At 44.4% G+C, this 18,179-nt stretch overlaps 1 protein-coding gene across 1 annotated transcript; it reads left to right on the top strand.

The window, feature by feature from the left end:
* Nucleotides 1-5,214: 5,214 nt before the first annotated feature.
* On the top strand, nucleotides 5,215-17,890 carry fbxw5 (F-box and WD repeat domain containing 5; the record flags this gene model as incomplete). Its single annotated transcript, XM_052460674.1, is given in 6 exon segments — nucleotides 5,215-5,320; nucleotides 8,721-8,869; nucleotides 10,661-10,851; nucleotides 11,499-11,508; nucleotides 11,510-11,697; nucleotides 15,681-17,890. Coding segments are annotated over 6 exon segments (966 nt in total), but the record flags the coding sequence as incomplete, so codon positions are not given.
* Nucleotides 17,891-18,179: the final 289 nt, after the last annotated feature.

The raw sequence follows: 18,179 nt of genomic DNA, 5'->3' as shown, positions 1-18,179 counted from the left end.
TGTGCTCCATCAAGTAACATTTTCTTAATTACATATAACTTTGTTCAATACGTTTGTCATAGATTTGACTAAATATAATGAAAGCAAAATAGGTTGCAGTTCAGATGCACTCGACTCTGCTGGTTACCTTCTGTACTTGGGTGTTGTCAGATATATCCACCTCCCAAACAAGGAGTTTACAGACAAGTCGTCATTATCACAAGCACAGAGGAAAAGTACCGGCTAGACATATGCAGAACTATCTAATTCTGTACTAATCAGTGAAATCTTGAAGGAAGGATGCATTTTCAAAGTACAAAAACCCTACCCCTAGTCCCTCTCTAAAATAGCCATCTAAGAGAGAATCTTATTTTCTGGAGGGTTTTCACTGGAAGGTGCCGCTTTGAAGACTGTCCACACATCCTCCCCTGCAAAATAGAAAAACAGGTAGAAGTTTAACATTCTTTACTCAGCTACTATACCTACACACACCCATAGATTTGACAGGACACGTGAAACTGGATGTAAACGAGACATACACATTTTGGCAGGTCAAAACACTTACCCCTGAGCTGGTATTGTCAACCTGTAGCTGATTTGATTTTTCCTGAGGGGCAGCAGCAGGAAACTATGCTGTCAGCCACATAGGACAGCGCTGAGAAGGGACACAATTTCTTAATGTGCAACATTACAGTATGTGTCTGTTTCAGTGCTTTCATGTATTTTCCTCATCCTATGTTCATTACATTGTTATTACTTATATACTAGGGCTCTTCGTTAGGAGAACAGATATTTTTTAACTCCAGTGAATTTCAAAGCTTTCTATTTTGTCTGCCAATCTTTTGTCATCTGTAAATGATGCACAATCGGGAGCATCCTGTCATCACCACCATGTACGGCAACTGCGCCGCCCTCAACTGCAAGGCTCTCCAGAGGGTAGTGCGGTCTGTACAATGCATCACAGGGGGCAAACTAGCTGCCCTCTGTGACACCTGCAGCACCCGATGTCACAGGAAGGCCAAAAGATCATCAAGGACAACAATGACCCGAGCCACTGCCTGTTCACCCCGCTATCATCCAGAAGGCGAGGTCAGTACAGGTGCATCAAAGCTGGGACCGAGAGACTGAAAAACAGCTTCTATCTCAAGGCCATCAGACTGTTAAACAGCCATCACTAACATAGATAGGCTGCTGTCAACATACAGACTCATCTCTGGCCACTTTAATAAATTGACTTAATAAAGGTATCACTAGTCACCTTAAATAATGCCACTTTAATAATGTTTATATATCCTACATTACTCATCTCATATGTATACACTTTTCTATACCATCCACTGCATCTTGCCTATGCCGTACTGCTATCGCTCATCCATATATTTATATGTACATATTCTTATTCATCCCTTACATTTGTGTGTATAAGGTAGTTGTGAATTTGTTAGATTAGTAGAACTTTACAGTAGATTACAGTTCCGATTATTCACAATACAATCCTGCACTTTAGTCTACCTACAAGGGCAACCAGCAAAGCTATGCGACAGGCTGGTAAAATGATACCACCCCTGTCAGGTTTCAAGTTATAACTCCTTGGCCAATTGAGAAAAATCATAACCATTCTCTTATAAGTGTCTTATTTTGATGAGCATGAAAAGGAATTACTCTAGAAAATGGTAAATTATTGCATTCATTGAATAATGTGTTCAATTTTGATTTTAGTTAAAGATTGAGTAAATTATGGTATATTAGACTTGTAATTATTTGCTATATAATGTTGTAATTTTCTTACCGCTGAAGATGAGTCACATCATGGGTTGGCTTCAGAAGATGATCTTGGTCATAGACTATATGGGTTAGACTAGGTAGCTATATGGGTTAGACTAGGTAGACTAGGTAGCTTGTACAGTCACAGGAGCTGAAGAAAGGTGCTCAGTTCTATGCAAGTGCTCTAGCTGTTGACAAGCCAATGAGAGAACATTCATCATCACAGATGCCTGCATCAGCAATTATGTATGAATAATGCAGAGGAAACTCACTCTGCTAAACTGTCAACAAATTTCTTTGTCAAATATTTTAAACAAAAACATGCTTTTGCTCATTCTATTTTCCTCTGCCCAGGAATACATTGAGTAGGCCCATCTTTTATACACACAATATATATTGTGTATTTGTTTACTATTGTTATTAGTTTTGTGTTTATAAACCTCTGATAGTGCACAATAATTCCCCAACGACCAATTGCTGCTATGTAGTTGATTGGTTTACCCCTGGTTTTAAGGTCTGGTTTACCATTCTGATGAGATGGCGAGTGTTCTGAAATCCACTTGTCGGGTCTATAACATGTGGGGCAGGAGGAGACTTCTTGCGTTTGTCACTAGTGACCACAAACCACCCGAATTTATGATTTCATGATTATTATTTTTTACAATCGAGTCTTACAGGTGCAGAACATTGTCATTTTTCCTGGTTCGCTAGCTACAGTAGCTACCGCTTGTTAGCCATTTGATTCGTCTCCATAAAGATTGTCCACGGGCAGGTGGTTCACGGTTTCATATTATACGAATTTATGTTGTTGGGGGGGTAATTATTGATATAGCTACATTAATGTTTAAGGACACACTTGCAAAGTGACATTTAGGAATGTATGACAGCTAACGTTAGCTTGTAGCTTATCTTGCTATCGCGTGACGTTAGCTAGGTAACGTTAACTTAGTTAGCGAGCTGAAAGGTTTTGCTTCCCTGAATGTGTAGCTTTCAATATATTAATCACACATTTCAAAACAAACCGTAACGAATATTGTCTGTTTTAATTTGACTGTTATTTTTAGTTGGAGGTATGTAGAACATAGCTAATTGTTGATGCCGGTAATGTAACTAGCAGGCCTTTGATCAATATTGATTTATATTAACGTTACACATAAGAGTCATTGGACGACGCGAAAGCGTCTTCTATGGGGAGTTTAAGAGCCCCGACGCTCGGTCGGATGTTATTAACATGCATCACATGCGGTACCGTTTTTGAAGCATAAGGACCTTAACTTTAATATCAGCGATACATAATTTTCAATAAATAACAGGTTAAATTGACACACGTAGGTTTATGGTTCCCACACAGCCATATGTCCATGTTACAGCCCTTGTTTACGGGAGACAGAGTGGACTAACGTTAACAGTGTACATTAAGTGTATATTTTTCGTTTGTACAATTATTTTGATGTGATATGAAAGTAGAGATATTAGAATCCGATTCACGTTTGAGAATCGAGAATCAATTGAGAATCGATTCACGTTTAGATGGCGTATTTTTCTGTTTTGGCTTCCAGAGCAATTCGCCTATAAACAGAACAAGTCCTTGGTTTAGCTAGCAATTTAATGTTTACAGAAAAAGGGGGTTGTTTGTTTGCGAATGCAAGATTAACGTTAGCTAGTAACTTCAGAAGATTCGCTAGCAAACGTTGTAGCTATATGTGGATATGTATAATTTATGGATATAGCCACCATTCCTTGTTGTGTCCATTATTCCATATGATCAAGACTGATGATTATACACACGACTGGTTAATTCCACTTCATTCTATCAATTCATGACTGGTTGCTGGACTTCAGTGGGCAAACCTTGCCATGTGGTGTGGGGTTCCAGTCAAACTCTTAGCTGTCATGCTTACTATAAAACGAGATGGAAGGAAATAGGGTTATTTTCTGGAGCAGGGTCTTATGTTTTGGGTGCTGCTGTCATGCATGTGTTACTGTATGGTTTCAAATAAAAAAATAAAACATTTTATTAGTCACGTGCCAAATACAACAGGTGGAGACCTGAAATGCTTACTTACAAGCCCCTAACCAACAATGCAGTTTTTAAAAAGTATGGATAAGAATAAGAGATAAAAGTAACAAGAAATTAAAGAGCAGCAGTAAAAGAACAATAGCGCAGGTTGAGAGCTTCAAGTTCCTTGGTGTCCACATCACCAACAAACTAACATGGTCCAAGCACACCAAGGCAGTTGTGAAGAGGGCACGACAACCTATTCCCCCTCAGGAGACTGAAAAGATTTGGCATGGGTCCTCAGATGCTCAAAAGGTTCTACAGCTGCACCATCGAGAGCATCCTGACTGGTTGCATCACTGCCTGGTATGGCAACAGCTCGGCCCAGACCACAAGGCACTACAGAGAGTAGTGCGAACGGCCCAGTACTTCACTGGACCAGGACCTCTATCCAGAACCTCTATACCAGGCGGTGTCAGAGGAAGGCTCTAAAAATTGTCAAAGACTCCAGCCACCCTAGTCAAGCCATAAGACTCCTGAACATCTAGTCAAATGGCTACACAGACTATTTGCTGTGCTGCCCCCAACCCCCTCTTTACACCACTGCTACTCTCTGTTGTCATCTATGCATAGTCACTTTAATAACTCTACCTAAATGTACATACTACCTCAACAAACCGGTGCTCCCGCACATTGTATTGGTACCCCCCTGTATATAGTTTCTCCACTGCAGCTCCGTCGATGAGAATGGGGGGCGTGCTCAGTCCTCTTTGTCATGTAATCCACAATCATCTCCTTTGTCTTGATCACATTGAGAGAGAGGTTGGTGTCCTGGCACCACACGGCCAGGTCTCTGACCTCCCTATAGGCTGTCTCGTCGTTGTCCGTGATCAGGCCTACCACTGTTTTTTGTATTTTTTAAATTTTTTACCCCGTTTTCTCCCCAATTTCGTGGTATCCAATTGTTTTTAGTAGCTACTATCTTGTCTCATCGCTACAACTCCCGTACAGGCTCGGGAGAGACGAAGGTTGAAAGTCATGCGTCCGTCAAGGTCTGCACCGTGAAAGACTGCACCGTCAAGGTCTGTCACATCATATGACCTGAGAAGATGGTAGCTTTAGCCTAGGGCTAGGGATAAGCCAAATAAAGATGGCCATTGTGCACCAATATTTGTTTTGTTGGTTTCCACAACAACAGTCACAAAGATACATTTCGGCCTCAAGGCCTATATTAGCATAACTGCTGTTATGCAAAAACAAAAATATACACCCAGTTCTCCCAGTTCAACTCTGACGACACCCTGCTATTGGTGTCTGGAGTCTACCTGGGCTCTAATCAAATCAAATTGTATTTGTCACATACACATGGTTAGCAGATGTTAATGTGAGTGTAGCGAAATGCTTGTGCTTCTAGTTCTGACAATGCAGTAATAACCAACGAGTAATCTAACCTAACAATTTCTAACACGTAAAAAACCCAAATACTGCATAGTTTCCTAGGAACGCGAAGCGAGGCGACCATCTCTGTCGACGCCGGAAGTCACTCTTCCTCTGGGGAGATTGCTGTCATCTGTCTTGGTAGGACACACACACCTGCTATTTCTCACTCACTTTTTGTCTCCTTCCTTGTCTCTCCTCTATCTCTTTCTCATAATGTGCTTTCATTGGTAATTGTTCTGGAATGTGCATCACAAGGCATTTAACAAATGAAATTAGGCTACTTAATTCAAAACGCAAGTTATCCTCATTAGAAATGTTTTGGTATGCAATGACTTTACTTACGACACAGACATTGTGACTCATGTGTGGCACATAGATGGAGCTCAGTATGAGGACATGTGGAGGACAACTAAATGACATACACAGCACACCTCTTAATTATAACCCTGACAGTAAGGCAACAAACATTTCCTCAGTGTTTGTTTGCATGCAAAACAGGTCTTAAAAGTAGCATATTTGCTCTGAAACACCCAAGCCAGATTATAACCATTTTTTATAACCCATTTCAGTTGTGCAAGTGCATCCGTGAAAACACAAAGAATCTCACCACACCTGAGACACGTTTTTGCAACATCGTATGAAATAGGCCTACCTGTATTCATGAAGATTGATCTGACCTTTCTATGATAACATAACTGATATCTAAAATATAACAATATTTTCTATTCTCATACTCTAATTGGTCCTTATCCAATGTGGGAATCATAAAACACGGGACAAGATGTTAAAAACTGTCCATTGTGCCAATAGATGGAATGCACTCGCATGAGATTTGCCGTGATGTTGACAGAGTGGCATGGGAGGTTTATTTCTTAGACTGGGGTAAGATGTCCATTTTTGGGACACATCCTCAGTAGTGTGCCTTCGAATCAGTGGGTGTTTCGGCCTTTAATCACTAAACACCCTCATCAAAGGTGGCCAGCTAAAGGGTGATCAAGCCTTAGCTTGTGTCCCATGCCCAATTAAGATGTCCCACGGGACTATGCAAGGCAGGGGCGTCCTCTTCCCTGAGCCAGCATTACAGCTGACCGCATACCTCATATGCCCTCCTCAAGTTGGAGGGATCTGAATTGGGTTCTCAGGTGGGGGTGGGGGGGTCATGAAGTTATAGCCCAGCAAGGGTCCTTCCGTTTGATCCAGATCCACTGGCTGCCTCTTTCAGCTGCTTGCTCTGACGGTCTGCCGCAGAGCCTGTCCATGGATTCCAAGTTCTTTCAGCAACCTGATGATGGAAGAAGCCACGAATCCTCTGCATCCCACTTCAACTGGCCAGACTTTTGCATTCCAGCCACGCTGAGTTGCGTCTGCTGCCAACTCTGTGTAACGCAGTTTCTTACGCTCGTAGGCCTCTTCAACAGAGTTTTCCCACGGGACTGTGAGCTCTATGATGTACACAGCCTTTCGTGAAGGGGACCAGAGTACCATGTCTGGCCTAAGGTTGGTAGAAGCAATCTCAGGTGGAAAAATTAGTTTCTGGCCAATATCGACAAGCATCTTCCAGTCCCGGGCCATGGCTAGGTGTCCAGTTTCTGGCTTTGTAGGAGGATACTTGGGCCTTTTCTGTCCCTCCTGGATGAATGTTGTTGTTTTGACGGGATTGCTTGTTTTTGGAGGTAATGAATTGGTTGCACTCCTCTTGGTCTCAAGTGCTGCAGCCAGGCTCTTGAGGACCTGATTGTGCCTCCAGGTGTAGCGGCCTTGTGAGAGGCTGGTCTTGCAACCTGTCATTATATGCCCGAGAGTCGCTGGAGCTGGGCAGAGGGGGCAGGTCGAGTCCTCGCCATACCATTGATGTAGATTTTTTGGTGATGGAAGCACATCATAAACAGCTCTTATGATGAAGCTGATGTTGCTTGCCTCCATTTGCCAAAGCTCACTCCAGTTGATCTTTCTCCTCTCCAGGCCTTCCCACCGTGTCCATTGCCCTTGTTTAGCAAGAGAGACAGCCTTTGCACTTCTTGCAGTCTCCTCCTGTCTGCGCACCTCCTCAACCACCAGCTTCCTGCGTTCAGATGTTGTTGCCTTATGGAACGTTGGTTTGCTTGCTGCCAGGCCAAAGCCTCCTCTTCCATGCTGGATATTCCCCACAATGTCTTGGTGTCTCAGGGCTGATGTTGCTTGCTGCACAGCCTTGGATGATGTCCATTTCCGTCCAGTTTGTAGGGGAGGTGCAGCCTTGCTAATGGTCTGGTCTTTGGAGTCCTTCAATGTCATCTGAAGTCTTACTTTAGAGCACTTGTACTCCTCTGTTAGACTTGTAAGAGGTAGTTCAAGGACCCCTTTGCCATAGAGGCCGATGTTACTCAGGCATCGTGGGACACCCAGCCATTTCTTCACGTATGAGGTAATGGTTCGCTCCATCTTCTCCACTGTTGTTATTGGGACCTCATAGACAGTGAGTGGCCACATTACCCGGGGGAGAAGTCCAAACTGTAGGCACCAAAGCTTGAGCTTCCCAAGCAGTAGGGTCTTGTTGATGTTCTCAAGACCGTCGGCGATGTCCTGCCTTACTTGCTGCACTTGATCTTTATCCCGGAGGCTTTCGTTGTACCATCTACCCAGGTTCTTGATGGGTTGCTCAGACACCGTTGGTATCGGGTCATCTCCAATGCAGAACCTCACATCTTTAAGCTGTCCCTTGACTATGGAGATGCTTCGAGATTTGCTTGGCTTGATTTTCATCCGGGCCCACTTGATGTTATCCTGCAGTTTTGCAAGTAGCCGCCTGGTGCATGCTGCAGTGGTGGTCAGTGTTGTCATGTCATCCATGTATGCTCGGATAGGTGGGAGACGGAGCCCTTCCTTAGTTCTCTCACCGCCGACCACCCATCTCGATGCCCTGATGATGACTTCCATGGCCATAGTGAAGGTCAGAGGAGAAATTGTACAGCCTGCCATTATGCCTACTTCCAAGCGCTGCCATGTTGTTGTGAAGTCAGGTGTTGTGAAATTGCAGTTGCAGGTCTTGGAAATAGCAGGTCTTGGAAATAGGCCTTTACCAGTGTAGTGATGGGTTCTGGTACGTGGAAAATGTTGAAGGATTCCCAGAGGAGTTCATGGGGAACTGAGCCTGCTGCTGTTATGGTTGTCTCATGTGCTGTGTTCCTACTCGTAGTCGTTTCCGTTCCTGTGTCCGTAACCGTGTGATCAGTCGTTGAGCCATCTTGCGCCCCAGCTCTCGCAGGCTCTAGGGGTATGTTCCTTTGTTGACTTTCAGTAGCACTTAGCGGGTGTCTTCAACATACTGAAACAGCGTCGGAGACTGCCAACATGGGTAGCTAGCCCATGACAGCCCCAGTGGGGTCTATTCCCTCCGGCCAGCTGTCTCTCCAAGCTGTCACACAGACTTTCCTATGTTGTCAGCTGTCCTTTCACAGCAGTCACTGGACTGGTCCAGATGATCAGAATATAGAATATATAATAATATATAGGTAATATAGATAACCATGGGCGTGTCTTGTCCTGCTCTCCTCCACAGAGAACTACACCCTCCTGTCCTGTGTGAGGAAAAAGCCCTACGATGTGTTTGGCTGCTGGCTGAACGAGACCCACCTCGTCTCTGGCTACCTGCACTGGATCGGCATCATGACCTCCTGCTCTGTGCTCTGGCTCAATAAAGCCTTTCAGGTAGGTCCCATACATAGTCATAAATGTTATCGTTGGTAGAGGACAAAACAGCTGTGGGACTATTTGCCTTTATATAGTGACCATTTTGACTGGGTCATCTTACAACTAGTCAAACTGAATTAAACTGTGGACTTCCAACACACAGAATTATAGGATCTCTCTGGTTTCACTAATCTTGGTTTCTTTTAACAAGGTTTTGGTCTATGTCAGCTCTCTAAGTTCGAGTTATCAACTCCCTAAAGGCGTCCGCATGCTTGTGATGTTTTGGTCTTCGGTTAGGTTTGTTTCGGCTGTTTGTGCGCACACCAAAAATATAGTCAGGAAGAAGTTCGGAGCCGAAGTCTACGCCCTTTCATTGGTCATCAGTAGAGATTCTTCAATTAAATGTTTTAAATCAAAAAGAAATTGTCACATGCGCCGAATACAACAGGTGTTGCATTTCACCTTACAGTGAAATGCTTACTTATGAGCCCCTAACCAACAATGCAGTTTAAAAAATACGGATAAGAAATAAAAGTAACAAGTAATTAAAGAGCAGCAGTAAAATAACAATAGCGAGACTCTATACAGGGGGGTACCGGTACATAGTCAATGTGTGGGGGCACGGGTTAGTTGAGGTAATATGTACATGTAGGTAGAGTTATTAGTGTGACTATGCATAGATGACAACAGAGAGTAGCAGTGGTGTAAAGAGGGTGTGGGGGGGGTGGCACAGCAAATAGTCTGGGTAGCCATTAGACTAGGGTGGCTGGAGTCTTTGACCATTTTTAGGGCCTTCCTCTGACACCGCTTGGTATGGAGGTCCTGGATGGCAGGAAGCCTGGCCCCAGTGATGTACTGGGCCGTTCGCACTACTCTCTGTAGTGCCTTGTGGTCGGAGGCAGAGCAGTTGCCATACCAGGCAGTGATGCAACCAGATGCTCTCGATGGTGCAGCTGTAGAACCTTTTGAGGATCTGAGGACCCATGCCAAATCTTTTCAGTCTCCTGAGGGGGAATGCCCTCTTCACGACTGTCTTGGTGTGCTTGGACCATGTTAGTTTGTTGGTGCTGTGGACACCAAGGAACTTGAAGCTCTCAACCTGCTCCACTGCAGCCCCGTCGATATGAATGGGGGCATGCTCACTCCTCTTTTTCTTGTAGTCCACAATCGTCTCTTTTGTTGTCATTCAAAGTTACAGTTCATACAAAGAAATCAGTTAATTGAAGTTAATTGAAATAAATAATTAATTTTAAGCTATGGATTTCTCATGACTGGGCAGGGGCACAGCCATGGGTGGGCCTGGGAGGGCATAGGTCCACCAACTTGGGAGCCAGGTCCAACCACTGGGGAGCCAGGCCAGGCCAGGCCAGGCCAAGCCAATCAGAATTAGTTTTCCCCCACAAAAGGGGTGGCTGGTCTCAGAACATCCCGTAGGTGAAGAAGCCGGATGTGGAGGTCCTGGTTGGACTTACTGCCAAATGATCTAAAATGACATTGGAGCGGCTTATGGTAGAGAAATTAACATTACATTCTCTGGCAACAGCTCATTTGGACATTTCTGCAGTCAGCATGCCAATTGCATTCCCCCTCAATCTGTGGCATTGTGTTGTGCCAAATCTGCACATTTGTCTTTTTATTGTAGCTTCTTGATATGCCACACCTGTCAGGTGAATAGATTATCTTGTCAAAGGAGAAATGCTCACTAACGGGGATGTAAACAAATTTGTGCAAAACATTTGAGAGAAATAAGCTTTTTCTGTGTATGGAATATGAAACATGGGACCAACACTTTACATTTTGTGTTTATAGGGAGAGGACAAGACCTACCTGCTCTTCACCACCGGCAGCCTTACCTACTCCCCCCACCAGATAGGTATCAAGCGGATCATGCCTGACCAGATGATCACGTCTGCACCTGTCCTGGGGGAGGAGTGCAGCACAGACAAGTTCTTTGACTCTCTAGACCATGTGATCGGCATGGGCTTGTCTCCAGGCCACAGGTGAGGGAGTGAGTGTGCGTCATGGGCAGCAGTGTGAAGAGGCTGAATAACTTAGTTGCAAGGCTACAGGTGCAAAGATGTGACAGAAGGAGTGCACCTGAAACCCTTTTGAATGACTGTCATAAAAACCTCATAGTAACTAATCTCTCATGGACAGATTCTCGCGGACAGATTAAACGGCAAGAATCTGTCAAAGCTCAAGCATAATTGTGTGATTACGAGCAGCAATAGTTCCTGGTTTTAGGTTTTTATCATTGATTATCTGGACGAATCAGCATTGGGCGAACATGGTACTTAAATTGGTGCAGTGATTTTCAAGCCCATGTGCAGATGATTGACAATTTTTAGTGGAAACTGTTTATCGTAAAAATTCATGAAAACCAAAATGTGCTTTCGGCCATGATGAACACGGGTGAATTTAACAGAAGGGAGGGGTTTGGCAGAGTTTCCTTTTGCACAATGGCAATCACAATTGTTAACTGCATTTCCCCCAGAAGTAAATCAGGAAATTAGAATTTAGCTTCTGGGTAACCAAGATTACATAGTAAATATTTGTCTTACAACATCACCTTGCTTTCCTCACTTTGTTTTTGATGCTGAACAAGTACACCTTTACCAAGACCGTCCATGCTGTTGTCTCTGTCCAGGTATCTGTATTGTGAACAGTCGAGCGTGGCTGGCGGGCTGGGTGATCTCTGACCCCATCGCTGAGGAGATTGACCTGCATGTCATTGACCTGAATAGCCTACGGGAGGAGAGGCGGAGCCCTTAGGCCCACCGAGCCTTCACACCCAACGAAGAGTGCTTCTTTATCTTCTTGGACGTCAGCAGAGATTTTGTGGCCAGGTATGTATGTCACGGCTGCTTTAACAGTTACAGGCAGTATGGGGTTACTATGGGTTTATAAATTACTTCTGATCCCTTTTTCAATGTTATTGGGCCTTTGTATCAGATACTAACAGAGAAATTGTGTGTATTATATGAAGGACATATTCTTCCAAATACAGATTTGATCATCTTTAATCCGGTTCAGCATGTGTTTTATGAAGTTGAACTAAATGTAATGCAAACCCCAGCTGGGCACAGAAATCACCTACAGTACCTTCAGAAAGTATTCACACCCCTTGACTTTTTCCACATTTTGTTATGTTACAGACTGAATTTAAAAGATATTAAATTGGGATTTTGTGTCACATGCCTACACCCAATATCCCATCATGTCAAAGTGGAATGAGGTTTTTAGAGATGTTAACAAATGAATACAAAATTAAAATGTCTTGGGTCAGTAAGTATTCAACCCCTTTGTTATGGCAAGCCTAAATATGTTCAGGAGTAAAAATGTGTTTAACAAGTCACATAATAAGTTGCATTGACTTTCTCTGTGTGCAATAATAGTGTACAAGAATACAGGCATCCTTCCTAACTCAGTTGCCGGAGAGGAAGGAAATCACTCAGAGATTTTACCATGGGGCCAATGGTGACATTGAAACAGTTACTGAGTTTAATTGCAGTGATAGGAGAAAACTGATGATGGAACAACAACATTGTAGTTACTCCACAATACTAACCTAAATGAAAAGGAAGCCTGTACAGAATAAAACATATTCCATAACATGCATCCTGTTTGCAATAAGGCACAAAAGTAAAACTACAAATAATTTAACCTTATGTCTGTTATGTTTGGGGAAAATTCAACATAACACATCACTGAGTACCACTCTTCATATTTTCAAGCATAGTGGTGGCTGCATTATGTTATGGGTGTGTTTGTCATCGCCAAGGATTAGGGAGTTGTTTAGGATAAAAAGAAACGGAATAGAGTTAAACAGGCAAAATCCTAGAGGAAAACCTGGTTCGGTCAGCTTTGCAACAGACACTGAGTGACATTTATCTTTCAGCAGGACATTAACTTAAAACACAAGGACAAATATACACTTGAGTTACTTACCAAGACGACATTGAATGTTTCAGAGTGGCCGAGTTACACTTTTGACATAAATCAGCTTTAAAAACCATGGCAAGACTTGAAAATGGCAGTCTAGCAATGATCAACAACCGACTTGACAGAGCTTGAATAATTTTATAAAGAATAATGTGCAAATATTATACAATCCAGTTGTGCAAAGCTCTTAGATTTACTCTGAAAGACTCACAGCTGTAATTGCTACAAAAGGTGATTCTTACGTGTATTGATTGACTCATTACATTACATTACATTACATTTAAGTCATTTAGCAGACGCTCTTATCCAGAGCGACTTACAAATTGGTGCATTCACCTTATGACATCCAGTAGAACAGTCACTTTACAATAGTGCATCTAAATCTTAAAGGGGGGTGAGAAGGATTACTTATCCTATCCTAGGTATTCCTTAAAGAGGTGGGGTTTCAGGTGTCTCCGGAAGGTGGTGATTGACTCCGCTTTCCTGGCGTCGTGAGGGAGTTTGTTCCACCATTGGGGGGCCAGAGCAGCGAACAGTTTTGACTGGGCTGAGCGGGAACTGTACTTCCTCAGTGGTAGGGAGGCGAGCAGGCCAGAGGTGGATGAACGCAATGCCCTTGTTTGGGTGTAGGGCCTGATCAGAGCCTGGAGGTACTGAGGTGCCGTTCCCCTCACAGCTCCGTAGGCAAGCACCATGGTCTTGTAGCGGATGCGAGCTTCAACTGGAAGCCAGTGGAGAGAGCGGAGGAGCGGGGTGACGTGAGAGAACTTGGGAAGGTTGAACACCAGACGGGCTGCGGCGTTCTGGATGAGTTGTAGGGGTTTAATGGCACAGGCAGGGAGCCCAGCCAACAGCGATGTTGCAGTAATCCAGACGGGAGATGACAAGTGCCTGGATTAGGACCTGCGCCGCTTCCTGTGTGAGGCAGGGTCGTACTCTGCGGATGTTGTAGAGCATGAACCTACAGGAACGGGCCACCGCCTTGATGTTAGTTGAGAACGACAGGGTGTTGTCCAGGATCACGCCAAGGTTCTTAGCGCTCTGGGAGGAGGACACAATGTAGTTGTCAACCGTGATGGCGAGATCATGGGACGGGCAGTCCTTCCCCGGGAGGAAGAGCAGCTCCGTCTTGCCGAGGTTCAGCTTGAGGTGGTGATCCGTCATCCACACTGATATGTCTGTCAGACATGCAGAGATGCGATTCGCCACCTGGTCATCAGAAGGGGGAAAGGAGAAGATTAATTGTGTGTCGTCTGCATAGCAATGATAGGAGAGACCATGTGAGGTTATGACAGAGCCAAGTGACTTGGTGTATAGCGAGAATAGGAGAGGGCCTAGAACAGAGCCCTGGGGGACACCAGTGGTGAGAGCGCGTGGTGAGGAGACAGATTCTCGCCACGCCACCTGGTAGGAGCGACCTGTCAGGTAGGACGCAATCCAAGCGTGGGCCGCGCCGGAGATGCCCAACTCGGAGAGGGTGGAGAGGAGGATCTGATGGTTCACAGTATCGAAGGCAGCCGATAGGTCTAGAAGGATGAGAGCAGAGGAGAGAGTTAGCTTTAGCAGTGCGGAGCGCCTCCGTGATACAGAGAAGAGCAGTCTCAGTTGAATGACTAGTCTTGAAACCTGACTGATTTGGATCAAGAAGGTCATTCAGAGAGAGATAGCGGGAGAGCTGGCCAAGGACGGCACGTTCAAGAGTTTTGGAGAGAAAAGAAAGAAGGGATACTGGTCTGTAGTTGTTGACATCGGAGGGATCGAGTGTAGGTTTTTTTCAGAAGGGGTGCAACTCTCACTCTCTTGAAGACGGAAGGGACGTAGCCAGCGGTCAGGGATGAGTTGATGAGCGAGGTGAGGTAAGGGAGAAGGTCTCCGGAAATGGTCTGGAGAAGAGAGGAGGGGATAGGGTCAAGCGGGCAGGTTGTTGGGTGGCCGGCCGTCACAAGACGCAAGATTTCATCTGGAGAGAGAGGGAGAAAGAGGTCAGAGCACAGGGTAGGGCAGTGTGAGCAGAACCAGCGGTGCCGTTTGACTTAGCAAACGAGGATCGGATGTCATAGACCTTCTTTTCAAAATGGTTGACGAAGTCATCTGCAGAGAGGGAGGAGGGGGGAGGAGGATTCAGGAGGGAGGAGAAGGTGGCAAAGAGCTTCCTAGGGTTAGAGGCAGATGCTTGGAATTTAGAGTGGTAGAAAATGGCTTAATCAGCAGAGACAGAGGAGGAAAATGTAGAGAGGAGGGAGTGAAAGGATGCCAGGTCCGCAGGGAGGCGAGTTTTCCTCCATTTCCGCTCGGCTGCCCGGAGCCCTGTTCTGTGAGCTCGCAATGAGTCGTCGAGCCACGGGGCGGGAGGGGAGGACCGAGCCGGCCTGGAGGATAGGGGACATAGAGAGTCAAAGGATGCAGAAAGGGAGGAGAGGAGGGTTGAGGAGGCAGAATCAGGAGATAGGTTGGAGAAGGTTTGAGCAGAGGGAAGAGATGATAGGATGGAAGAGGACAGAGTAGCGGGGGAGAGAGAGCGAAGGTTGAGATGGCGCGATACCATCCGAGTAGGGGCAGTGTGGGAGGTGTTGGATGAGAGCGAGAGGGAAAAGGATACAAGGTAGTGGTCGGAGACTTGGAGGGGAGTTGCAATGAGGTTAGTGGAAGAACAGACTCAAGGGTATGAATACATATGCAAATTAGATTTCTGTATTTCAATCATTTCTAAAATTTCTTAACATGTTTTCACTTTGTCATTATGGGGTATTGTGTGTAGATGGGTGAGAATTTTAAAAAAAACTTTTTTTTATTCATTTTGAATTCCGGCTGTAACAAAATGGGGAAAAAGTTAAGGGGTATGAATACTTCACTCGTCATTCACCAGTGATTATCACTCTCCCCCTAGTGGTGCAGAGGACAAACATGGTTACATCTGGGACCACCACCACCACAACATCTGCCTGGTGCGGCTGCAGCATGACATAGTGGTCAACTCTGTGGCCTTCAGCCCAACCGACCTGGAGCTGCTGCTCTCTGCCAGTGACGACTCCACCATCAAGGTGTGGCACTCGGCTCGTCTGCCTGGCACAGACGTCCGCCCGTGCCCCGCACCCTCTCCTGGCTGGTCCGCAACAAGAACACCACCTCCGTCAACGGGAAACCCTGACCACCTGAGAGGGGTGGGAGGGGACTGGAAATGGGAGCGGGGGAAAGACTTTCATAGGTGACGCACACTCCAGGAGTAGCTATCTTCATTGTGGGAAAATCACACTTTTTATGCCTGCCTACACAGTGTGGTAGATATGACATCACCAACCTCCAAGGACATGTGACAGCTGGGGTAAGCCACAAGGAGGCATAATTGCAACAGCAATTTCACAGGCCTCTCCATAAATGGCCTTTTTGAAGGTGACACCTAGCCAGGTGAATTGCTGTCATGGTGAAGGTCATACGGTACAGGTAAATTCCTCCTGGACCTTTGCAAGGTCTGGGAGGGAAATTACATTCATTGATTATAACGATCATGCTTCCAAAGAATGAATGAGCTACTGGCGAAGAAACATGGGAGACTACTTCAAGAAAAAAAAATATTTTGAGTTTGTTCACTGAATGAAGAGAAGAGATGTGGACACTAAAATATGGTCAAAGATCACACTTGTGTGTTTTGTCTTCTGTTTTTAAGTCTTTCGATCTATGTGCATGTTTGCACATATTCTTTCACATTTGTTTATGTTGGGTTGTACTATCACATCAGTGATGTCATATGATTGCAGAGCTGAGGATGTCTGAAATTACCAAGAGCAATTCAAGTGGTCTGGTACCTCCTGAAAGTGTGTTTGTGAATGTGTGTCAGAGGGGCCCGAATAATCCAGGACTGTAATGGCCGAAAAGGTATATCTTCATTGTTACACTCAAGTTTCACCAAATTGTCATGATAGAAATATCACTGAACTTTGTTGCTTACATTCCACAATCTACAAAATGACTGACTCTCCTTTAAAACATACTAGATGAATAAGGTGACACAACCAACTCATTGCTCCTGAACACTGCCAGTATGATGCCAGTTTCAAATCAATCTTTTACTAAATGGTTGTAACAGTCCTGTGGTCATTTTATCCCTGATGGATAAACATCCAACTGGTCATGGGATTGGTTCATAGGGAGACGTGTCTTTATTACTATTGTGTCTGCAAATATGCTCAATGAATGCTTCCAGAGGCTTACAATGGGAGTGCCACCTGTAACACCCCACCTGGTCCAAGGTCATACAGTTCATGTGAAAACTGGCAATATCAAGGCAGTATTCCTTTGAAATTGTTTTGCAGCCATCTGGTAAAGATATCCGTATCTGAACTAGCACACGATTTATGTAAGCGTTGCATTTTTATAGAGCCTACTGACAAAGCACATTCAAAGCAGTACAGTAGGGCATGGTCATATCTGCATTTCTTGCAGCAAAAGCCTTCAGTTCTCTAATGCTTTTGAAACACTCTCTTCTTAAACCTGAGCTAGACATCTGTGTGCCTGTTGCTTCTCTGATTGGATATAACCACAACCTACCCCAGCTCTAGTCATGCATCATTTTATTGTGCATAGAAAATGTCAAATTTAAGTTGTTTATTAAAAATATGTCTTGCTCTTTTTCCAGTTGTCTCTGGCTAATCTGCAACCCTACACCAGATTTGGTTGAACTTCAAATAGATACATACCTGTTACCTTTCATTTCCAATGTGAGTGGAAAAGAGCCTTGTGATCACAGGGCAAAATTCAATCAATGCTCATATAACAAAATCACATGCTTGGTTCAAGTTCTCTGACCAAAGCAAAGAGACAATCACAAGGTGTATAGTATCCATAAAGTAGATCTCCCCAGAGCCCTATACTACGAATGTAGTTAGCGAGGTAACTTTATTCAACTCGGGATAAATCGGTACCACGTAAGTGGCTCACATTTTAGCCAGGTACATTACTTTCTTATATGGCAACGAATCCTTCAGATCTAATCTGGCTAACTCATGCAACTCTGGGCTAACTCCATTAACCCGAATGAAGGTGGCGGAGTCTCGAGTTGAGGCCCAATGAAATCAGATTTCCTCAAATGAACAGGATGATGCAGACTGACACCTGATTTTAAATCAAATGTCAGGTATTTTAACGATCACATTGCACATTTAGTAATGACAGAATACATTTTAAACTTTACGCACCAACTTTGACTTAATACAATTATTTTGTTAATTGGAGTGGGGGAAAACTGCTTGTGCATTAATAAGCACACCGAAGACTAACTTTAACGTAATACAAAGACGTCACTAATAACCTTTTCACACCATAGCCTGCTGAATATGCAAGAAATTCTTTCATTTTGATTTCAACACAAATGAAAACAATGTGGCACTGG

Source organism: Oncorhynchus keta, chromosome 13 (genome assembly GCF_023373465.1).
Source record: "Oncorhynchus keta strain PuntledgeMale-10-30-2019 chromosome 13, Oket_V2, whole genome shotgun sequence".
Taxonomy (NCBI): Eukaryota; Metazoa; Chordata; class Actinopteri; order Salmoniformes; family Salmonidae; genus Oncorhynchus; species Oncorhynchus keta.
Note: the sequence above shows the minus strand (reverse complement) of the source record. Positions and strands in the feature narration are given on the sequence as shown.